The 23,928-nt window shown below is 51.6% G+C and overlaps 2 protein-coding genes and 1 long non-coding RNA gene across 5 annotated transcripts in view; 2 read left to right on the top strand and 1 right to left on the bottom strand.

Moving 5' to 3' along the window:
* LOC119955253 (cyclin-dependent kinase inhibitor 1-like) overlaps positions 1-1,083 on the bottom strand; it is a 134,716-nt gene extending 133,633 nt beyond the window's left edge. The window contains exon 1 of the mRNA XM_038781289.1: positions 964-1,083. Within this exon, the coding sequence (XP_038637217.1) occupies positions 964-1,079 (116 nt within the window). The 5' untranslated portion in view covers positions 1,080-1,083. The remainder of the gene's footprint in view (positions 1-963) is intronic.
* A 4,970-nt stretch (positions 1,084-6,053) lies between these two features.
* Positions 6,054-9,736, top strand: cdkn1bb (cyclin-dependent kinase inhibitor 1Bb). Its single transcript, XM_038781089.1, has 3 exons — positions 6,054-6,800; positions 7,179-7,318; positions 9,010-9,736. Exons 1-2 carry the CDS (start codon positions 6,185-6,187, stop codon positions 7,301-7,303), a joined length of 741 nt encoding a protein of 246 aa, XP_038637017.1. The 5' UTR covers positions 6,054-6,184; the 3' UTR covers positions 7,304-7,318; positions 9,010-9,736.
* An 837-nt stretch (positions 9,737-10,573) lies between these two features.
* Positions 10,574-23,928, top strand: part of LOC119954892 — a 266,765-nt gene continuing 253,410 nt past the window's right edge. For 2 of the 3 annotated variants that reach the window (XR_005458332.1, XR_005458333.1), the window contains exon 1: positions 10,574-11,032. This is a non-coding gene — a long non-coding RNA (uncharacterized LOC119954892). Of the gene's footprint in view, positions 11,033-17,827; positions 17,919-23,928 lie in introns of all 3 variants that reach the window. The other variant, XR_005458331.1, reaches the window with a different exon arrangement.

The following is a 23,928-nucleotide window of genomic DNA, read 5'->3' on the forward strand; positions in this document are numbered from 1 at the left end:
TTAACTTGGGTAACTGGTGATGGTAATTGTCACGATAACCTCTCTGAGATATTCCTGGGATAAGGATGGACATCAGTGATTCCGCATGCTGTGACAATAATTATAAGGTCCTTTTCCCTGATGGTGATGTGGGGTAGAATGTTGAAGTGTATTTTACATTCATTGCAACTGCTTTGGGAAAGTGTAGCCTTGGTGTAAGAGAGATTGGTTTACTTTGTCTCGGTCTTGTGTGACCGATATACCTCGAAACACGTTACAAATTATCCCACAAGTTTATCCAACTCGTCTTTGTCAGAGAAAAGTGGCGCGTTCTTACCCCTCACAGAAAACACACCAAAGATTTGACTGGAAATCATAACAAAGCTATTTTAAGTAATAACAAAATGCCCCTGAAAATATGTTATATATCAATGACACTCTGGCTTTTATTTTCATGTCTGAACCCATGAGATTGGTGACCGTTCATGTGTGCCTTCAACCGTCAGTAAGAACCGTGAAATTAACGTGGAAATACTGAAATCAACCTCCACATACACGTTTTGCAGTAAGACCTGAGTCTTAATTTTCGCTTCCCAAACACTACACTGGAATTTTTAAAATAGTGTTGTTATTAATAAGACTCGAAATGCATTATCCTGCTGTCTGGTACATACAGCTCCTAAAACTAACGTCCTGCTGGAGATATGAACACGTCCAGAGAGCTTCTTCTATGAACGCTGAGAATCAAGTCCAAGGTCTGTTTAATGAGATATTTATTTCTTGAAAACGCTGTGAGGGTTTCGAAGGCTCCCTTCTATTGCCCTGCTATATTCCTGACAAGAGATTGAGATTGCAAGTTACCTATCATGAAAACGTGTTAAAATCGCAGACCTACGGTAAGATTTTAAAACTAAAAGGACATTTCGAATTTCGTGTCTTCGGCTGCATCGCTAATGCTCAATAACTTTTATTTTGTGCACTCACCCGTCCGCTTTCTGATGGATAATCCACGCGTGTGATAGAATAACAAAATTGCAAACGGTCATTGGCAGAAAATCCAAGATTCGAGTCAAGAAAATCCGCCAAGAAAATTGCAACATGTTCGCGTCGCATAAAAGGAAGCCAGTTTAAACTTTTAAAATATAACCGACACACTTGTTAACCCCTTGAGCACTTTCTGCTAACAGTTCCTGGACTGGTCGCGCTGCAGCTAATGCTGAAACTTCACCGAAATCACCCAATTCACTCTGAGATTTGACAAAATCTAGAACCCAGGAGCAAGTGACAGTCAGCAATTTTCACAAAGCAGAGAGAGCTCTGGTCACTCACTGTGGGATCAAACACTGTGTTTATTAACAATTAGCAACCCGTCTTTCCAAATGATATCTGTGGAACAGCTAGTTTAACAGAAAACACATTTGGTTCTGCACAGGAGGCTCGCTCCCTAATCTACAGCAAGAACTGGAAATGTGCGAGGAGGCTGAAATGCTCTTTGCTAGCTGGGCTGGCAGCGACCCGATGGGTCAAATGGCCTCCTTCTGTGAGATCTCTCTCTCTCTCTCTCTCAATACTCGCTGGAAAGTCGCTTGAATGAATGTAGGTGATGCAATATGCAGGAGCATTCAGACAGGTTGGCTGCGGGAGGCGGCTCCAGGACTTTGTTTGCTGCGGCTGTCGGGATGATGGCGCTGTCAGCAGCCTCCCTATCCCTCTCCCTCCCCTCACCCCCCCCCACCCCTCCCCTCACACTGCACACCCCTCCTCTCTCCCCTCCCCCCCCCCACCCCTCACCCCTCCCCTCTCCTCACACTCTGCACACCCCTCCCCTCCCCTCACACTCGGCACACCCCTCCCCTCCCCTCACACTCTGCACACCCCTCCCCTCTCCTCACACTCTGCACACCCCTCCCCTCTCCTCACACTCTGCACACCCTTCCTCTCTCCCCTCCCCTCTCCACACCCCTCCCCTCCCCTCACACTCTGCACACCCCTCCCCTCTCCTCACACTCTGCACACCCCTCCCCTCCCCTCACACTCGGCACACCCCTCCCCTCACACTGCACACCCCTCCCCTCCCCTCACACTGCACACCCCTCCCCTCTCCTCACACTCTGCACACCCCTCCCCTCACACTCTGCACACCCCTCCCCTCACACTCTGCACACCCCTCTCCCCTCCCCTCACACTGCACACCCCTCCCCTCTCCTCACACTCTGCACACCCCTCCCCTCCCCTCACACTCTGCACACCCCTCCCCTCCCCTCACTCTCTGCACACCCCTCCCCTCTCCTCACACTCTGCACACCCCTCCCCTCACACTCTGCACACCCCTCTCCCCTCCCCTCACACTCTGCACACCCCTCCCCTCACACTCTGCACACCTCTCCCCTCACACTGTGCACACCCCTCCCCTCTCCCCTCACACTGTGCACACCCCTCCCCTCTCCTCACACTCTGCACACCCCTCTCCTCACACTCTGCATGCCCCTCCTCTCCCCTCCCCTCACACTCTGTACACCCCCTCCCCTCACAGTCTGCACACCCCTCCCCTCACACTCTGCACACCCCCCTCTCCTCACTGCACATCCCCCCTCCCCTCCCACTCTGCACCCCCCTCCCCTCACACTCTGCACACCCCTCCCCTCCCACTCTGCACACCTCTCCCCTCTCCTCACACTGCACACCCCTCCCCTCACACTCTGCACACCCCTCCCCTCTCCTCACACTGCACACCCCTCCCCTCTCCTCACACTCTGCAAACCCCTCCTCTCTCCTCACACTCTGCACATCCCCCCCCTCCCCTCCCCTCACACTCTGCGCCCCCCCTCCCCTACCACTCTGCACACCCCTCCCCTCCCACTCGGCACACCTCTCCCCTCTCCTCACACTGCACACCACTCCCCTCTCCTCACACTGCACACCACTCCCCTCTCCTCACACTCTGCACATCCCTCCCCCTCCCCTCTCCTCACACTCTGCACACCTCTCCCCTCTCCTCACACTCTGCACACCCCTCCTCTCTCCCCTCCCCTCTGCACATCCCTCCCCCACCCCCTCCCCTCACACCCCTCCCCTCACCCCCGCCCACAACCCTCCCCTCACCCCTCACCCCTCACCCACACCCTTTCCCTCACCCCCCCCACACAGCTCACCCCCACACACCCCTCCCCTCACACACCTCACCCCCCTCCCCACACCCCCAACCCCTCCCCACACCCCCCAACCCCTCCCCTCACCCCCCAACCCCTCCCCTCACCCCCCAACCCCTCCCCTCATGCCCCCAACACCCTCCCCTCACCCCGCCCCACACCCCTCTCCCACAACCCTCCCCTCACCCCCCACACCCCTCCCCTCCCTCCCCCACACCCCTCCCCTCCCTCCCCCACACCCCTCCCCTCCCTCCCCCACACCCCTACCCTCCCTCCCACACACCCCTCCCTCCCCCACACCCCTCCCCTCACCCCCCCCTCACCCCTCCACTCCCCCACACCCCTCACCACCCCCCACACCCCCCCCCACACCCCCCCCTCACCCCTCCCCTCACCCACCCCTCCCCCCAACCCCTCCCCCCCAACCATTTCCCCTCCCCTCACCTCCAACCCCTCCCCTCTCACCCCCCCACACCCCTCCCCTCACCCCCCACACCCCTCCCCTCACACACCCCACACCCCTCTTCCACAACCCTCCCCATACCCCCCACACCCCTCCCCTCACCCCCCACATCCCTCCCCTCACCCCCCTCCCCTCACCCCCCCACACCACTCCCCTCCCCTCACACCCCTCTTCCACAACCCTCCCTCACCCCCCACACCCCTCCCCTCACCCCCCACACCCCTCCTCTCACCACTCCCCCCCCTCCCCCCTACCTCCCCCACACCCCTCCCCCCACCCCTCCCACACCCCCCCACACCCCTCACCTCACCCCCCCCACACCCCTCACCTCACCCCCCCCCACTTCACCCCCACACCCCTCCCCTCCCCTCACCCCCCCCACACCCCCTCCCACACCCCTCCCCTCACACCCCCCACCCTCCCCTCACCCCCCCCCACCACTCCCCTCACCCCCCCCACATCCCTCCCCTCACCCCCCCCCACACCCCTCCCCTCCCCCCCCCCCACACCCCTCCCCTCACCCCACCACCCCCCTCCCTCACCCCCCCCACACCCCTCACCCACCCCCCTCCCCACACCCCTCCCCTCACCCCCCCACACCCCCATCCCCTCCCCCCCCACACCCCACCCCACCCCCCTCCCCACACGCCTCCCCCTCCCACCCCTCACCCCCCCTCCCCTCACCACCCCACCCCCCCTCCCCACCCCCTCCCCTCTCCCCCCCTCCCCCCACCCCCTCACCACCCCCCACCCCTCCCCTCACCCCCCCCCCCCCCCTCATCCCCCCCCCCCCACCCCTCCCCTCACCCCCCCCCACCCCTCCCCTCACCCCCCCCACCCCTCCCCTCACCCCCCACCGCTCCCCTCCCCCCCCACCCCTCCCCTCACCCCTCCCCTCACCCCCCCACACCCCTCCCCTCCCCCCCACACCCCTCCCCTCACCCCCCCCACCCCTCCCCTCACCCCCCCCCACCCCTCCCCTCACCCCCCCACCCTCCCCTCACCCCCCCCCCACACCCCTCCCCACCCCCCACAACCCCTCCCCTCACCCCCCCCACACCCCTCCCTCACCCCCCCCACACCCCCCCCCACACCCCTCCCCTCACCCCCCCCCACACCCCTCCCCTCACCCCCCCCACACCCCTCCCCTCACCCCCCCCACACCCCTCCCCTCACCCCCCCCAACACCCCTCCCCTCACCCCCCCCACACCCTCCCCTCACCCCCCCACACCCCTCCCCTCACCCCCCCCCACACCCCTCCCCTCACCCCCCCCACACCCCTCCCCTCACCCCCCCCACACCCCTCCCCTCACCCCCCCCACACCCCTCCCCTCACCCTCCCCTCACCCCTCCCCTCACCCCCCCCACACCCCTCCCCTCACCCCCCCCACACCCCTCCCCTCACCCCCCCACACCCCTCCCCTCACCCCCCCACACCCCTCCCCTCACCCCCCCCACACCTCTCCCCTCACCCCCCCCCTCACTCACCCCCCCACAGCCCCTCCCCCCCCACACCCTCCCCTCACCCCCCCCCCACAACCCCTCCCCTCACCTCCCCCCCCCACACCCCTCCCCTCACCCCCCTCACCCCTCCCCTCACCCCCCCACACCCCTCCCCTCACCCCCCCACACCCCCCCCACACCCCTCCCCACACCCCCCCCACACCCCTCCCCACACCCCCCCCACACCCCCCCCCACACCCCTCCCCCCCCCCCACACCCCTCCCCTCACCCCCCCCCCCCACACCCCTCCCCTCACCCCCCCCACACCCCTCCCCTCACCCCCCCACACCCCTCCCCTCACCCCCCCCACAACCCCTCCCCTCACCCCCCCACCCCTCCCCACAACCCCTCCCCTCACCCCCCCCACACCCCTCCCTCACCCCCCCCCACACCCCTCCCCTCACCCCCCTCCCCTCACACCTCCCTACCCGCACCCCCCACACCCCCCCCCACACCCTCCCCTCACGCCCCCCCACACCCCTCCCTCACGCCCCCCCACACCCCTCCCCTCACCCCCCCCACACCCCTCCCCTCACACCCCTCCCCTCCCCCCCCCCACACCCCTCCCCTCACACCCCTCCCCTCCCCCCCCCACACCCCTCCCCTCCCCCCCCACACCCCTCCCCTCCCCCCCCCACACCCCTCCCCTCACCCCCCCACACCCCTCCCCTCACCCCCCCACACCCCTCCCCTCACCCCCCCACACCCCTCCCCTCACCCCCACACCCCTCCCCTCCCCCCCCTCCCCCCTGGGGGGCGGGGAGGGAGGGACAGGGAGAGAGAGAGAGAGAGATTGCTTGTCAATAAACAAAACGTTTTTAGATCATAGCAAGGTCGCTGGCCGCCCGGGGCCAGGCTCTCCCCCAGCCCCAGCCCTGCGCTGCTGGGGGCGGCACAGAGGCGGAGCGCCGCCACTCTGGCCAATCGCCTGGCGCTGGCTTTTTAAATTTCCCTGTCCATCAGCCAGTTTCCTCTTCGTCAGGCTCCTTCGCCATATTGGGTAACTGAAAAAAAAAAGCCAGGGTTTTTTTTTTCCGCCTTTACTCGAGTCAGTTTTGAGGGGAGTTGGGCTGTAAAGTGTTGTTGTGGATGCCAGAGCCACAGTTTGGGAGAGGGTTACAGAGCAGTCCTGCTAACCTTTGCAATTGTGCTGTGGGGCTTCCGACCATTTGCAGCGAGGGGGGTGGAGGGGTGGGGAGGGGGTGTACACACACACTCACACACACACAGAGAAAAATGTCAAACGTACGCATTTCTAATGGTAGCCCTTCGCTGGAGAGAATGGCCGCTCGGGAAGCAGGCCACCCCAAACCCTCAGCCTGTAGGAACCTCTTTGGTCCCGTCAACCACGACGAGCTGAACCGCGACCTGGAGCAGAAACAGAGGGAGATTCGGGAGCAGGACAGGCTGCGGTGGAACTACGACTTCGAGAGGGACACGCCGCTGGACGGGATTTACAAATGGGAAGCCGCCGAGCGCAAGGATGTGCCCAATTTTTACTGGCGTCCTCCCAGGGAGCAAGTGTCAGCGGCGGACGGCAGTGTGGATGTGAACGCCAACCAGGCGCTAGTTTACGTGGGGACTCTGGCGGGGGACAAGCTCCCATCCCGTCCCCAGCAAAAGGACGCGGTTAACGAGACAACTGAACATTTCACAGACTCAAAAGAGCAATGCTGTGGTGTCCGAAAACGAGCTGCGTCAATGGGTAAGTGAGCAAGATGTCCTGCTCCATTGGAAGCTGCAGGATCCATTTTCAAACAGACCTCTTTTTTCTCTTTTTAAAAAAAAAATCTGGTCTCGCCCAATCAGTTTTTTTTTCTCATTTATTTTCAGCTTTAGAATCCTGGGTCTGCTTGGGGTTAAGTGTGAATTCCCCTACGTTTGAAAAGGGATACTGCAACTTCAAAGGCCTTTTAGAAAGATGAAGCAAACGGCATTTTAATTTTTTTTTGCTTCCCCTGCTTGAGATGTGGGTGGCTAATGTCAACCGGAGTGGCCAATGTTCGCCTCGGAGGAGAAATCAGCCCGAAATATTCCCAGCTTTTAGGTTTCCAGTTTGTTAATGAGCTTTTCTTGATTGCAGATGCCTTCCCAGAAGCAAAAAGGATGAATACACAGCCGGGGGCAGAGTGGTCAGCAAGTTCTCCCAGTCTGAGTGCACTAGAGAAGACGCCGAAAAAGTCCATTTCGAGCGGACATCAAACATAAAGCAATAGTCACAAGGTAGCCCTCCCGTCCCTCTTTTTCCAATTGCCTGTCTCCTCCCCAAATACTTCAGAAATGTACGGCTTCAAGTAAGGTAGAATAAACCCCCGAGTCTACCCTGTATTGGCAAATCGGCCTCCGTGCCTCAAGTTGAAGATTTGACATCTTGCGCAGGGTTTGCAATGTCACTGGGGTTTTCCTTTGCTATATTTTCAGAACGACACGTATGCACAGGTGATTATTTCCAGCTGCTTTTCAAATAACTAGATACACACCAGCGTCCTGCACAAGAATCCAAACGCCTTGGTCTCCCCCTTTTTCCTTCCCTCCACAAAGAAGCGCAGATTTTTTTGTTGTTGTTGCCCCCCAAGTGTTGTCAATCCAGAAAGTCACAGGACTGACCAAATGTAACGCGCGTTAGGTGGGGTGAACGCATCGACAATAGTAAGCAGAACGGCTGTGTAAGCTTTATACATCTTTTTTCTTTTGAAGTCCCAACTTCCAGCATGAATATAGTAGAGGGAATAATCGCGTTCCAACCCGATCGCCACAGCATGCTATTCTTTATCGCACCTGTTAAGTATAAGGAGCATTCAAAGTCATATTTTGTGGGAGGGGGGAGCAAAAGTATTACAATGGTTGCAATAACATAAACATGTTGGTTTGCATACTACTTGATTTCTGCTTTGATTCTGCAAATTATGGTAAAAGCAAATGAGAAGAGGGGCTGTGTAGTATATACCATTAGACTTAATATACAAACGGGTGAGGTGGGGGAGCAGCTTTTAAAATGGTTAATCACAACAAACTAAACTGAGATTTTCAGGCCTTGCCTATTGGTGACCGTCATCAGGGCAGTTAATTGAAAAGTAATATCCACATAACTTTTGTGAAAGTGTTGTGTATGCTAAACTTGTTTTTGTATCAGAGAGCATGGAGTGTGACACATGACACACCCTGGAACTAGGCTATTTTTAAATGTCCTAATTACAGGTATGCTGACATTTTTAGCTGTACCCTTTTTCTTTGATAAATTGAAAGATTTAACTAGCCCAATCCAATTCTTAAGACAGCTTTTTTTTAGATGACTTTCTATATTTGGATAAGTGTTCCCAAACTCTTCCACCTTTCCCCTCCCACCGAATCAAAAATCAAATCCGTTTCCTTTTTAAAGGAATGGCTTGAAAACATCAGTGCTAATTATGTTTAGTGATCCATTAATACTTATTGTTGCATTGAAAAGTTAGTTAAACATGGCTTTATGTCTAATGTGTCTTGCCATAATGACTGAAATTGACTTTTTTATTTTAGGTTAGTCCCAGGCAACACAATGTAACTTAACCAGCCAGATAGATTTTAAAAGTCCAAAACAGAAATGTATTGGTTTGGTTTATTATCACAGATGATATCCTGATTGTATCTGTGCACGCAAAAGAATTAACACTAAAAGTCTTAACACTACGTGTAGTGTTAGTTGGTTCAGTGTGCAGTTAAATAATCAATTGCTTAAACTTTTAGCCAACTGTATCCGTGGCTGACTTGAAATGGTCAGCATGGCTATGCCAAGTAGCATTTTAAGTAATTACAATGATGCTTCACAGAATCACAATTGTAAAAGTGCAGGAGGCTGCTGCTCGGCCCATTTATATCTGTACCAAAAATATGACCGAACATTGTATTAATTAATGCTTTGTATTTTTCTTTGTTAGATATGAAGACCCTTTTTTCCTTGTTCATCCACGGCAGTGCTTGATGAAGCGAGGACAACCTCCTCAGAGACAGACATATTGTTATCTCTCCCAGTGAGGAGAGCCCACGCACTGAACTCCTGAACACTAAACCGCCTATTTTAGAGTGGATATAGCGCTGTGCAATTAGGTTCTTCCTTATCACTTGGCTGATTTTACTACCTGTGTATATAGGTTTTTTTTTGTAGCACATAAAGAAACTTTTTGGTGGGGGGGGGGGGGGGGGGGGGGAGAAGGGGAGTTTAGAATATGTATGACTTGAATAGTAGCAATGTAGTTTTCCAATGCAGTTTTCAAAACTGCCAGGCTACAATACCTGTGTATTGTACGTTTAAAAGAAAGTCTAAAATGTACCTGTGTACATAACTTTGTAAAGACACTGAGAAATTATACTAACTTATTTATGTTAAAAAAGAATTGATGTTTTTGGAATCTAGAAGATAATTTTCCGTTAAGCCAAAGCGGCGTTTTTCATGGGCATTTGTAAATGCTTTATTGTAGATTTTCCCTTCCGTTTTTGCCTGTCATAATATAAGGCTATGCTTGAAAGAGAAAAGCATCCTGAGCCAGACTTGTATTCTGTCTTAATATTGGTTATATTTCTCATTTTGTTTTGTAACGTGTGAAGGGATGCTGACTTTGCCTGGCATCCTGAAATCAAATAAAAGAAAAACAAATGTGTACAACATGCTGACGCCGAGGTAGTTTACAATTGGAAGGGGGAAGGGGGAATTGAAGGGGGGAAGCTGCTTGGCAGGGTGCAGGTAATCCGAGGCAGGGTGAAGGTTGCCTGGACTGCCACCTGAAAGTGAAGGAGTTTGCCCTGCAAGAGAGGAGCTTGAGAGAATTGGGTGGCTCAGATGTGGGGCTGTTAATGTAATTAGATGCGCCTGAGCAGACCTGCAAAGGGGGTTGTGAGTGCTGCATGCACCCTGTGAAATAAATATTCACAAATTAATTACTGCACTCATGTTTCCAACCTGGAAAAGTGTTTAAAAAAATATATATATACATAAGTGCATCTTGTTGGGGGTGATTTTTCTGAGGTGAGGTGGTGGGGGGGGGGGGGGAGAGTGGGCTGCCAAAGAGGGCTGAGGCGCCTCACAGGCAAGCCAAGGAGGGCCGGGGGACGCTTTGAAAGATAGCAGCAACTGTGAAGCCGGGTGTGAGGAAGGAGGAGGACGAGGCCGGTAGCGGTCCGCCCGCCGGCCGGCCGGCCTTGTGAGGAGAGCGGGCTCGGGGCGCGGCGCACCCCCACCCCCGGGGGCGCTGACGGATAGCTCGAGCCAACCCCGGTGGTTGGTGGGGGGTGGGGGGGGGGGGGGAGAGAGCACGCCACGGCGGCCCGGCCAATCAGCGCGCGGGGGCCCTCCTTCCCCCACCCTCCCCCCCCATTGGTCGAGATCCCACAAACAGTGGCGGGCGGCCGAGCTCCCTGATTGGAGTGACAGGGCTGTCAATCACCCCCCCCCCCCCGGAGGGGAGGGCGGGGCGCGGAGAGCGCGCGCCCAGCTCCAGGCGCAGCCGTCCAACTTTTTGAATTCATATTTAAAACGGCGATAACCGTTTCCCTCAAAAGTCAGTTTAAAGCTGCGCCGAAAACCACATCAACAACAACAAAAAAAAAACACACATCAGGGAAGCCGGCCTTTTTCCGACAAGGTTTTTATTCCCTCACATCCTCCTCGCAACGGTTAGATGGGCTGGCGCCACAGCTCTGACCCGCGCGCAGTTATAGTCCTGTCAGTCCAGGCGCAAATGGAAGAGCTGCTTCATAGAGAGAAATATATTACGGGGGGGAGGGGGGTTTTGAGGAGAAAAAAAAATAGACGCATGTGATATGGAAGTGGAGATAAAATGGGATTGTGCACCGAGGGCAGAGTGAAGTCCGGCGCGGCCTCCCCGGCTCCTTCAGGCGGCCCGGATCGCTGCAGCTCTCTCCTGAGGAGAAGCTTCTGGCTGTCAGTTAGAGGCAGGGAAGCGGGTGAGTAAAGTCTTCTCATTTTGACAGGAGGGGGTGAAGAGAGAGAGAGGAGGGGGGGACATAAAATACCCCCCCCCCCCCCACTCCCCTCCACCTCCAAAACAAAACTGTCCAGCAAGGTATATATATTTTAATGTGTAATTAATTGTAAATGTTGAGCCAGGGTTGAACTGACACAGCAGGAAATATTCGGCGGCAGAGTGATGAGCAAATGCCACATCTTCATCGAATGACACTTCTCACCTCCGCCTTCTTTCTGCTTTAAAACGGGAGTAAACACAGAGGGCAGGACTCTGAGCCCCCCATCAGAAAGGCATCTGCACAGAGAGGCAGTGGGCATGTTGCTGAGAGGCAGCGGGCATGTTGCTGAGAGGCAGTGGGCATGTTGCTGAGAGGCAGCGTGCATGTTGCTGAGAGGCAGTGTGCATGTTGCTGAGAGGCAGTGGGCATGTTGCTGAGAGGCAGTGTGCATGTTGCTGAGAGGCAGAGTGCATGTTGCTGAGAGGCAGCGGGCATGTTGAGAGGCAGCGGGCATGTTGCTGAGAGGCAGCGGGCATGTTGAGAGGCAGAGTGCATGTTGCTGAGAGGCAGTGGGCATGTTGCTGAGAGGCAGTGTGCATGTTGCTGAGAGGTAGTGTGCATGTTGCTAAGAGGCAGTGTGCATGTTGCTGAGAGGCAGCGGGCATGTTGCTGAGAGGCAGCGGGCATGTTGCTGAGAGGCAGTGGGCATGTTGCTGAGAGGCAGTGGGCATGTTGCTGAGAGGCAGCGTGCATGTTGCTGAGAGGCAGTGTGCATGTTGCTGAGAGGCAGCGTGCATGTTGCTGAGAGGCAGTGTGCATGTTGCTGAGAGGCAGTGGGCATGTTGCTGAGAGGCAGCGGGCATGTTGCTGAGAGGCAGCGGGCATGTTGCTGAGAGGCAGCGGGCATGTTGCTGAGAGGCAGCGGGCATGTTGAGAGGCAGCGTGCATGTTGCTGAGAGGCAGTGTGCATGTTGCTGAGAGGCAGTGTGCATGTTGCTGAGAGGCAGCGGGCATGTTGCTGAGAGGCAGCGGGCATGTTGAGAGGCAGCGTGCATATTGCTGAGAGGCAGCGGGCATGTTGCTGAGAGGCAGTGTGCATGTTGCTGAGAGGCAGTGTGCATGTTGCTGAGAGGCAGTGTGCATGTTGCTGAGAGGCAGTGTGCATGTTGCTGAGAGGCAGCGGGCATGTTGCTGAGAGGCAGCGGGCATGTTGAGAGGCAGCGTGCATGTTGCTGAGAGGCAGTGTGCATGTTGCTGAGAGGCAGTGTGCATGTTGCTGAGAGGCAGTGTGCATGTTGCTGAGAGGCAGCGGGCATGTTGCTGAGAGGCAGTGTGCATGTTGCTGAGAGGCAGTGTGCATGTTGCTGAGAGGCAGCGGGCATGTTGCTGAGAGGCAGTGTGCATGTTGCTGAGAGGCAGAGTGCATGTTGCTGAGAGGCAGCGGGCATGTTGCTGAGAGGCAGAGTGCATGTTGCTGAGAGGCAGCGTGCATGTTGCTGAGAGGCAGCGTGCATGTTGCTGAGAGGCAGCGTGCATGTTGCTGAGAGGCAGCGTGCATGTTGCTGAGAGGCAGCGTGCATGTTGCTGAGAGGCAGCGTGCATGTTGCTGAGAGGCAGCGGGCATGTTGCTGAGAGGCAGCGGGCATGTTGCTGAGAGGCAGCGTGCATGTTGCTGAGAGGCAGCGGGCTTGTTGCTGAGAGGCAGCGGGCATGTTGCTGAGAGGCAGTGTGCATGTTGCTGAGAGGCAGAGTGCATGTTGCTGAGAGGCAGCGGGCATGTTGCTGAGAGGCAGCGGGCATGTTGCTGAGAGGCAGCGTGCATGTTGCTGAGAGGCAGTGGGCATGTTGCTGAGAGGCAGTGTGCATGTTGCTGAGAGGCAACGGGCATGTTGCTGAGAGGCAGTGTGCATGTTGCTGAGAGGCAGCGGGCATGTTGCTGAGAGGCAGCGGGCATGTTGCTGAGAGGCAGTGGGCATGTTGCTGAGAGGCAGTGGGCATGTTGCTGAGAGGCAGTGGGCATGTTGCTGAGAGGCAGCGTGCATGTTGCTGAGAGGCAGCGTGCATGTTGCTGAGAGGCAGTGGGCATGTTTGTGAGAGGCAGTGTGCATGTTGCTGAGAGGCAGAGTGCATGTTGCTGAGAGGCAGCGGGCATGTTGCTGAGAGGCAGTGTGCATGTTGCTGAGAGGCAGTGTGCATGTTGCTGAGAGGCAGAGTGCATGTTGCTGAGAGGCAGCATGCATGTTGCTGAGAGGCAGCGTGCATGTTGCTGAGAGGCAGCGTGCATGTTGCTGAGAGGCAGCGTGCATGTTGCTGAGAGGCAGCGTGCATGTTGCTGAGAGGCAGTGTGCATGTTGCTGAGAGGCAGTGTCCATGTTGCTGAGAGGCAGCGGGCATGTTGCTGAGAGGCAGAGTGCATGTTGCTGAGAGGCAGTGTGCATGTTGCTGAGAGGCAGCGGGCATGTTGCTGAGAGGCAGAGTGCATGTTGCTGAGAGGCAGCGTGCATGTTGCTGAGAGGCAGCGTGCATGTTGCTGAGAGGCAGCGTGCATGTTGCTGAGAGGCAGCGTGCATGTTGCTGAGAGGCAGCGTGCATGTTGCTGAGAGGCAGCGTGCATGTTGCTGAGAGGCAGCGGGCATGTTGCTGAGAGGCAGCGGGCATGTTGCTGAGTGGCAGCGTGCATGTTGCTGAGAGGCAGCGGGCATGTTGCTGAGAGGCAGCGGGCATGTTGCTGAGAGGCAGTGTGCATGTTGCTGAGAGGCAGAGTGCATGTTGCTGAGAGGCAGCGGGCATGTTGCTGAGAGGCAGCGGGCATGTTGCTGAGAGGCAGTGTGCATGTTGCTGAGAGGCAGTGGGCATGTTGCTGAGAGGCAGTGTGCATGTTGCTGAGAGGCAACGGGCATGTTGCTGAGAGGCAGTGTGCATGTTGCTGAGAGGCAGCGGGCATGTTGCTGAGAGGCAGCGGGCATGTTGCTGAGAGGCAGTGGGCATGTTGCTGAGAGGCAGTGGGCATGTTGCTGGGAGGCAGTGTGCATGTTGCTGAGAGGCAGCGGGCATGTTGCTGAGAGGCAGCGTGCATGTTGCTGAGAGGCAGCGTGCATGTTGCTGAGAGGCAGTGGGCATGTTTGTGAGAGGCAGTGTGCATGTTGCTGAGAGGCAGAGTGCATGTTGCTGAGAGGCAGCGGGCATGTTGCTGAGAGGCAGTGTGCATGTTGCTGAGAGGCAGCGGGCATGTTGCTGAGAGGCAGCGGGCATGTTGCTGAGAGGCAGCGTGCATGTTGCTGAGAGGCAGCGGGCATGTTGCTGAGAGGCAGTGTGAATGTTGCTGAGAGGCAGCGGGCATGTTGAGAGGCAGCGTGCATGTTGCTGAGAGGCAGTGTGCATGTTGCTGAGAGGCAGTGTGCATGTTGCTGAGAGGCAGCGGGCATGTTGCTGAGAGGCAGCGGCATGTTGAGAGGCAGCGTGCATATTGCTGAGAGGCAGCGGGCATGTTGCTGAGAGGCAGTGTGCATGTTGCTGAGAGGCAGTGTGCATGATGCTGACAGGCAGTGTGCATGATGCTGAGAGGCAGAGTGCATGTTGCTGAGAGGCAGCGGCCATGTTGCTGAGAGGCAGTGGGCATGTTGCTGAGAGGCAGTGGGCATGTTGCTGAGAGGCAGCGGGCATGTTGCTGAGAGGCAGCGGGCATGTTGCTGAGAGGCAGTGGGCATGTTGCTGAGAGGCAGTGTGCATGTTGCTGAGAGGCAGTGTGCATGTTGCTGAGAGGCAGCGGGCATGTTGCTGAGAGGCAGTGTGCATGTTGCTGAGAGGCAGAGTGCATGTTGCTGAGAGGCAGTGGGCATGTTGCTGAGAGGCAGTGGGTATGTTGCTGAGAGGCAGCGGGCATGTTGCTGAGAGGCAGTGTGCATGTTGCTGAGAGGCAGTGGGCATGTTGAGAGGCAGCGTGCATGTTGCTGAGAGGCAGTGTGCATGTTGCTGAGAGACAGCAGGCATGTTGCTGAGAGGCAGCGGGCATGTTGAGAGGCAGTGGGCATGTTGCTGGGAGGCAGGGGGCATGTTGCTGAGAGGCAGCGGGCATGTTGCTGAGAGGCAGCGTGCATGTTGCTGAGAGGCAGCGTGCATGTTGCTGAGAGGCAGCGGGCATGTTGCTGAGAGGCAGCGGGCATGATGCTGAGAGGCAGTGTGCATGATGCTGAGAGGCAGAGTGCATGTTGCTGAGAGGCAGCGGGCATGTTGCTGAGAGGCAGTGGGCATGTTGCTGAGAGGCAGCGGGCATGTTGCTGAGAGGCAGCAGGCATGTTGCTGAGAGGCAGTGGGCATGTTGCTGAGAGGCAGTGTGCATGTTGCTGAGAGGCAGTGTGCATGTTGCTGAGAGGCAGCGGGCATGTTGCTGAGAGGCAGTGTGCATGTTGCTGAGAGGCAGCGTGCATGTTGCTGAGAGGCAGTGGTCATGTTGCTGAGAGGCAGTGGGTATGTTGCTGAGAGGCAGCGGGCATGTTGCTGAGAGGCAGTGTGCATGTTGCTGAGAGGCAGTGGGCATGTTGAGAGGCAGCGTGCATGTTGCTGAGAGGCAGTGTGCATGTTGCTGAGAGACAGCAGGCATGTTGCTGAGAGGCAGCGGGCATGTTGAGAGGCAGTGGGCATGTTGCTGGGAGGCAGGGGGCATGTTGCTGAGAGGCAGCGGGCATGTTACTGAGAGGCAGCGTGCATGTTGCTGAGAGGCAGCGGGCATGTTTCTGAGAGGAAGCGTGCATGTTGCTGAGAGGCAGTGTGCATGTTGCTGAGAGGCAGAGGGCATGTTGCTGAGAGGCAGAGTGCATGTTGCTGAGAGGCAGCGGGCATGTTGCTGAGAGGCAGCGGGCATGTTGCTGAGAGGCAGCGGGCATGTTGCTGAGAGGCAGCGTGCATGTTGCTGAGAGGCAGCGGCCATGTTGCTGTGAGGCAGTGTGCATGTTGCTGAGAGGCAGAGTGCTTGTTGCTGAGAGGCAGTGGGCATGTTGCTGAGAGGCAGTGTGCATGTTGCTGAGAGGCAGTGGGCATGTTGCTGAGAGGCAGTGTGCATGTTGCTGAGAGGCAGTGTGCATGTTGCTGAGAGGCAGTGTGCATATTGCTGAGAGGCAGAGGGCATGTTGCTGAGAGGCAGAGTGCATGTTGCTGAGAGGCAGCGGGCATGTTTGTGAGAGGCAGTGGGCATGTTGCTGAGAGGCAGTGTGCATGTTGCTGAGAGGCAGTGGGCATGTTGCTGATCACCCCCCCCCCCCCCCCCCCCCCCCCAAAAAATAAAGAAATAAAAAGACACAAAAAGTGCAGCTGGGAGAGAAATGCTCCCCCCCCCCCCCCTCCCCACCCCCGGGGACACCAGACGGTCACTAACATTACTTCTACCGTCAACATTATCAGGCCACAGGAAGCCACTGTTGGGATTTGCCCAGCTGGAAATCCCTCCTCAATCTGAACCTCACCTGGGAGGCCCTCATCCCTCCATCACTCTGATTGACACAAGGCCCGGTGACTTGTTCAAATACATCAATGAATGAGAGCACACATTTCTCAATCAATCCTCTAAATCAATCCAAGCGCCTCCTGGACAGTCAATCATCAAGTCTATGCACCTTCATTTGTCACTGAGATTTGCAGCTGCTTATTTGGTTTTTGAAGTGCCAACCATTGTATGAGATAATAATCTTTATTAGTGTCACAGGTAGGCTTACATTAACACTTGCGAAATCCTACCAACTGTCTTGTCTTGAAACAATTCACACCTCTTTAACCTGGGGTTGCCTATGTCTCTGGATCTGTAAAGACTTAATTACCTGCAAATGCTCGCATTCAATTGTCTGGCATCTTTGACTTTGTCTATACAGTATATATGTTTCTGGAACGTACCTCTTCATTCACCTGAGGAAGGAGCAGTGCTCCGAAAGCTAGTGTTTGAAACAAACCTGTTGGACTTTAAACTGGTGTTGTAAGACTTCTTACTGTACATTAACACTGTAATGGTGTTACTGTACAAAATCCCACAACGTAGGGGGGGAAAGGCACTGCGAAATGGTGGTTGGATGTAAAAGTAGATGGGCATTAAGACACAGTGTTGCTGACTTCCCCAAATCTCATGCACTGACCGACCGACTACAGGGATAACGGTGCTCGCTCTCCGTGCAATAACCACTCTCTGCAGGTTGTTTACTCTGCCCAGGTATCATTGATTTTCGTAACTGCTGAATGTCAGCCTTTGCTGCATCGATATGAAGAAATGCAATAAAGCTCACTGCTTTCACGGTGTAATTGGAGCAGCAAGCCTTTGCGCTCTCCACCTAAACACACGTTTTGTATATCTTGCAGAGGTAGAGAATATCCGGTTCAAACACGCTTGCCTCCATGCATTTGTGCAGTGTACACACATTCTGCATAGCATGATATGCGCCACATTTCAAAATCCAATGCCACTCTTCACAGTCTTAAGAATTTTCGAAGTTACTCGGAAAGTAAGGCAAATATTTGCATAACTTGTTATAAAATGTCGATTATAGAGCTGGAATAGGTAGAAATCTAATGTGTGGATTAGATGACAGACACACATTGTCATATTGTGAATAATGAGAAGGTACAAGGATGTAAGGCCAGCGGCTACATCAGGAAGGCAAAAAAAAGGGGCAGATAGATGTTATGAAAAGAAGGAATGATTGCTACTAGAATGATGATGCGATGATTTGAAGAGGACAGATTAATACAAGACAACTATTGGCTGGGGATTAATTACTGAACGCGCGTTTTCAGGTGGAACACGAAAAAGATGCAAAATGCCTTGTGTGATAAAGCTAGCCCGACCGCATTAGCCGTCTCCACTTCGGATTATTGAAGAGATCTGGTAAGATCCAGGTAAATAAATAAAAACATGGACTCTTTCAATTGCAGAGTGAGATTTAATACACATCGTTGACTGATTAGAGAATGGAATTTTATTTCTCCTCTGTAAGAGTATATTGTAGTGTTTCATTACAATATCATGCTCGGTGCATCATATTGATCCATACACTATAATCCTAAAAATCATTAACATTTCCATACCAAATTTTAGTCTCAGGAGAATAGAATTGTTAGGTCCTCTTTTAGCAGTCATAATGCACCAAATCAGACGTCAAACTTTCTGCATTCAACCGAAATAACTAAATGGGGCAGACATCATTTTTCAGTCATACATCCTCACACTATCTAAATATGTGTGTAGGTTTTGGGGGGGGGGGGGGGGGGGGGGCAGGGCAGAGTTCAAGATGGCGTTTTGCTATTGAATCATCAGTTAAGAGAATGAAGGGAAGGAGAAATTCCTTCAGAGAACGAAATTAAATAAACAGTTTATTCCGGTGTCAAAAATAATTTAGATCACATCAGTCTATCTCTAGTTTCTTGATAGTGTAAATATACTTATTTCTAAATAATGGGAGGAAGTGTATTATGCCACTAGGCCAGCAGGAAGAGCATGTGTCATTGCTGTTTGTAATATATATTTATATTCTAATACATTTGTAGGTAAAATAATCTTGTTCCGAATATAAATTAGCTGCACAATAAATTCTGAATCTATCAGGATGCTTGCTTTTTCCCATTTCTCTTTTTAATCTCGAACAGATTCTAAAAATTGTGAAGGAAAATATCTGGATCGGTGAAAACTATTTAATGTGACTTGAGTCATAATGCATCTTCCATATTTACAGTAGCCTAAATTAAAATGAGCTTGATAGAGTAACACAGTAAGATGTTCTGATATGGTATGTTGTACCATGTTTACTTATGTGATTTATGCTGATGAGTTCATTATCTCATTCCGAGCAACATTTACATGCTGTCGTTGTCCCCTGATGAATTATTCGGTCCTGCTCATTTGTGCGGTAAATTAGATATTAATACTTACTGATTCTTCTCCTCTCCTATATATCACATGCACATGAATACTTCATATTTTAACACCAACTAATACATTTGTTAGCACAATCGTGCGATGCTTCTGAAATACCATCAAACTTGATGCAAGGGATCAGGAAATAATACAGTATTGGCTTCTCAGTTTTGCCATCTATAAATGAATTATGCTTCCCAAGCTAGATTCTCTATTTCAACTATTAGTTACGGATTTATTATGCAGAATTTTATGTAATCATTCCAGACGTGCCACCACCTCGTCTACAGAGATCGGCGACGGTTAATAAATTATAGTGTGGATTTTGTGAACCGCCCGTAACTTCACACAAGTAGTTCCAGTTAACTAATTTTTACTAAATAAGCAGACTTTTCTTTGACAAATCCAAAAAGTCTGTTTCTAAAAAAAGCAATCATTTCTGTAAACCTTAGTGCCTTTATTAGAGTACCGGAGCTAACTGCTACTTGTTATTGGAAACAGTTTGAACCAGTTTCACGCTGTCAAGAGACGGGCAAGAATCCATTCGATTTCACACTTGCTTCACTGTTGCAGTTTATGTAACGAAATATGAAGAATCAACGACATGGATGAAGCCGTCAAGAAATAAATTCATAATCAATCTGGGCTGCTTTTTTAATATAGGTTATGATTTCGATGACAGCAAAACCATTAATTGTTTGTCTGGCTGAGATATCCGAATGAAAATCACATTAAAAAGCGGTAACAGATTTTTAAAATCCTTCTCATCTCTCAACGGTGACTAAATGCGAAACAAGAACCACTGAAGAATACACATCCTTCAACTATTCTTTCGTGCATTTCTATGAAATTAAACGACTTTCAGTTCTAGAAGTGAGTTCACTGCGCTCTGCTGCTTCCCGCAAATGTATCTACGGGTTCAACACTTTTTAACATTTTAAGACACATATGTGTCTCCCTCAATTAACCAATCCCTTCCCCTAAACAACAAATGAGTGATGGAGAACTATTTCCCATTTTAAATGCCTCACTCGGGAAATATGCGTTAATATACTTGTAATATTTATACATGAAAGAACTTGAAGATTCCACAACGGAATCTACCTTCCCCTCCATTACCCCGCAATAAAGGATTGGGGTGAATTTCCGACGTTTTCACACTCGTTCATTCAGAAATCTACTGTTTCCATTTTGCTTGGGAAGCCTTTGCGCAGCCATTGTATTCTGAAAAGGTTGGGCTAGGCTTAGATACATGAAAGAGAAAAGAAGAATACATTGTTTTAATTGAAGATAGCATTGTTATTATAAGGACATAGAGACGACATTCCCTCGGGCAGCAGGAGCTCTCTCTTTCCGTTACTGCAGTGCTCGGGAGCACACTCCCTGGCTCTTAAGAGTTGGTCATTGAATTTCACACTGCCCTGATGGCGAGCACTGGACTCGTGAACTCCTGCTGGCACATACACACTGCCAGAGAATTGGCAGCAACAGTAACAACGCCCGCATTCCCAGAACTGAAAGTGGTTTCCCGTCGTTCTGTTTTTCATTTTTGGTTCATTGTAATTTCAGAGAAAAAAAACTACTGCATAACATTGTGCCATATTTCTTTATTCTCGAAACAACGATATAACTGTATATTTTACAATTTAATGATGTGAATCCAACGAAATACCGAGAATATTCAACACTTCCGAGAATGATTGGCAACTTTTTTTTGTCAGCACTAACAATCAGAATACTGTGTAATACTCGGTTAAGGAGAATTCCCACTGCTGATTCGCCCAGCTAATTGTAAACTTTTCTGGTCAGTTAATTTGAACCGCATTCACTTTTTACCTTGCTGACCTTTGTCTTTTCCAGTCATCGCCTTTATCTTTGATTCATCATGATCATTAAAAAAAATACATTAAGGCCGAATAGTACATATAGATCTGACAAAGCTTCTTCATAAATTCCCGTCTGCCCTTTTCTCCCACCAAGAACTCTGGCCAATCAGGCACAACTGAAGAGCATCATCCTGGGGCAGGGCATGAATCCAGTATGCTGAGTTATCCCTTCCGAAGGTGCTGACAGACTTTAGTGGAGTCGCTTTTCCCTGAAACCTGTCGGATTTGAAACACTTCACTGCCATGGAAGGTGGCCTGCAGAAGGAAGAAGCACTATTTTATGGTCTTATGCACTATGGTTGTACCCAATGCAGCCGCCCTTTTGAGATGTGACAAGATCAATGCTATTTGTTGTTGGATACGTTCCTTACACAATAATAAATAGAAGAGTATTCTCAGTGTTGCTATGGAGGCTTTGCGGTCCAGATACCAAAGTAAAGTCACAGTTCTATCTCATTTAGAGAGTAGGCAACAATTAGTAACAAATTCTAAAATAACCTGTTCTTTACTCGCAGGTTAGTGGGCACCACGAGATGATATATAACAGAAGTTGGTTGGCACCCATTAGTGGAATTCTTTGATACCATTTTGCCCGCAAAAGTCACAATAACATTGTTTCGAAAACAATGACTTGTGACAGGTTTTCTAAAGTGCGAAAGGGAAAAATATATGCATTCGTTATTCATGCCTGAGGCAGACATATTGCATATGGAAATAAGGGGGCTAACGTATATTTCGGGCCCTTTGTTTGGGATCACCCGTGGCCCTCTTGGGTAAACGTTAACTTGAACATGGAGCAGGAGTATTCCTCTGACCTCACATTTAACCGCTCCTCAATTCTTCTCCCATTGACCTCATCACACAATTTGACCCCCATTCGATCCTCAACTGTCCCTCGAAATATCCAGACCCGATCCTGATCCGCACCGTGGCCTTGAATGCTGGCCCTGATTCGAGACCCCCCATCCTAATTTGAACCCCGGTGCTGAGCCCCAACCCCACTTACTCGAGGTTTACTGCAATGCTAATCGTGACCCAAACGCATAGTTCCCTAAACGCAATTGAGCTTTGCCGGCTCCATTATAACGAAGCCGGCAGCCATTTGTCGGGGTGTTCCCCCCCCCCCCCCCCACGCAATCTAGATTCTGAAGAGAAATTAGGGATGGACAATAAAAATGCTAGCTGAGCCAACGAGGCTCCTGTCCCGTTAAAGAATTTTTTAAAATCCGACCGCGCCCCGCCCTGTATATCCAAAAAGTGGGCATTCTTGAATTTCAAAGCCATTAAGCCAAAACAATTTGTAGAAGGAAATAAACACTGGCATAGCCACTTCACAACAACCACAAATTTAGAAAGCAGGCCATCTTGTAACTTGCTGCTTGGCAGTTGGGTAGTCCGTTGTTCAGAAGTACGAGGCTCCCAAAAAGGGGAGCATTTCGCAGTAGGGACATGGAAAGCAACATGAAGCGCTTGCTACAGGGACAAGGGGAAAAATATACACACCATAAGCAATACAACCTAAATTGTGTTTAATTAATCATCGCTGACTTTAAAAGCGAAACAGAGATTATTTCCCCTCTTTCGCAAATCAAATTTTACGTTATTAAATGCAAGTTATTGTTTCCCATTTGGGATAGCGCTATGGATCTGTGTATTCAGGCATATACAGAGCTCCCTCCTAAACAGGATGGTTAAAGTTTCAGTCAGGCAGGAGCCTTGCAATGTAAACAGGGCTTGCTTGGCTGGAACCCAAAATGCAGTTATTCAGACCAATAGCTACAGAGTAAATGCTCATGCACTATTCATTGATACAAATGCATAGATCTTTATATAGTATCTTCATTGGAATATCGGATAATTATGTTTTTTGTTACAATCCTATGATTGTATTTATATCCTTATAATCTGTATAATAGGAAATAATTGAACTACATCCAGATGCAGTTGCAAAAGTTTTGTCTTTCATGTAATAATGCTGATGTGAGTGAGTTGTCATAAAGGTTTCTTTTGAAACAATTGTTTCACTTATTCTAATGTGAACAAACTTGAAATGCTTTCAATACTTGAAGGGAAAAACTTGCAGGATTGTAGAAAAAAACTTTGTGACTTATTGATAGCGCTTTCAAAGAGCTGACATGAACATGGTGGGCTAAATGGCTTTTTTGTCCTGTGTGCTCCCATGATTTTGTATGAAGATTTTTCTGAATGCCATTCATCCCCACAACCCAAAAGATGTACAGGTTAAGTGGATTGGCCACGCTAAATTGCCCCTTAATTGGAAAAATATAATTGGGTACTCTAAATATTAAAAAAATTAAAATGACATATAAATACATAGCATAAATAATTAATTTGCACATCAATATTAGTCAAATATAGATTTTTGTTATTAATTCGTGAGAAATAATGTAACTGGCAGGACCAGCATTTATTGCCCATCCCTAATTGCTCAGGTGAAGGTAGTAGTGAGTTGCCTTCTTGAACTGTTGCAATCCATATGGGTGAAGGTAGTCACACAGAACTGTTAGGGAGGGAGTTCCAGAATTGTGACCCAATAATGATGAAGTAATGGTTAGATTCTGCCAATCAGGATGGTTTATTCCTTGGCGGGGAACTTGGAGGTGATGATGTTCCCAAGTCCTTGGTGTCCTAGCCTTTCTTGGTGTTGGTGAATGTGAGTTTGAGAGGAGGTGGTGCAAAAGCCTTGGTAAGATGTTGCAGTGCATGTTATAGATGCTACACAGTGCAGCCACTGTATATTGCTAGCAGAGGGAGTGAATGTTTAAGCTGGTGAATGAGTGGGCTGCTTTAACCTGGATAAATGTTAAGTTTTTTGAGTGTTGTTGGACCTGGACTAATCCAGGCAAATGGAGAGTATTCCATATAGACTTATATATGTTGGAAAGGTTTGGGGGAGTCAGGAGGTGAGTCATTCGCTGAGAATATCTAGCTTCTGGCCTGCTCTTTATCCGCTGTTTCATGCCAATGGTGATCCCTAAGTTGTTGATCATGGGGAATTTGGGAATGGTTGAGCCTTTGAATGTCAAAGGGAGATGGTTAGATTATCTTTGGTTGGAGATGGTCATTGCCTGACACTT

The sequence above is a fragment of the Scyliorhinus canicula genome, chromosome 20 (assembly GCF_902713615.1).
Source record: "Scyliorhinus canicula chromosome 20, sScyCan1.1, whole genome shotgun sequence".
Lineage (NCBI taxonomy): Eukaryota > Metazoa > Chordata > Chondrichthyes > Carcharhiniformes > Scyliorhinidae > Scyliorhinus > Scyliorhinus canicula.

Excerpts from the sequence above, each read along its gene's own strand:
- cdkn1bb (XM_038781089.1), top strand. The coding sequence starts at position 6,185 with ATGCCAGAGCCACAGTTTGGGAGAGGGTTACAGAGCAGTCCTGCTAAC. Across the intron at positions 6,801-7,178 it reads AAAACGAGCTGCGTCAATGG|ATGCCTTCCCAGAAGCAAAA; the intron begins GTAAGTGAGCAA and ends TCTTGATTGCAG.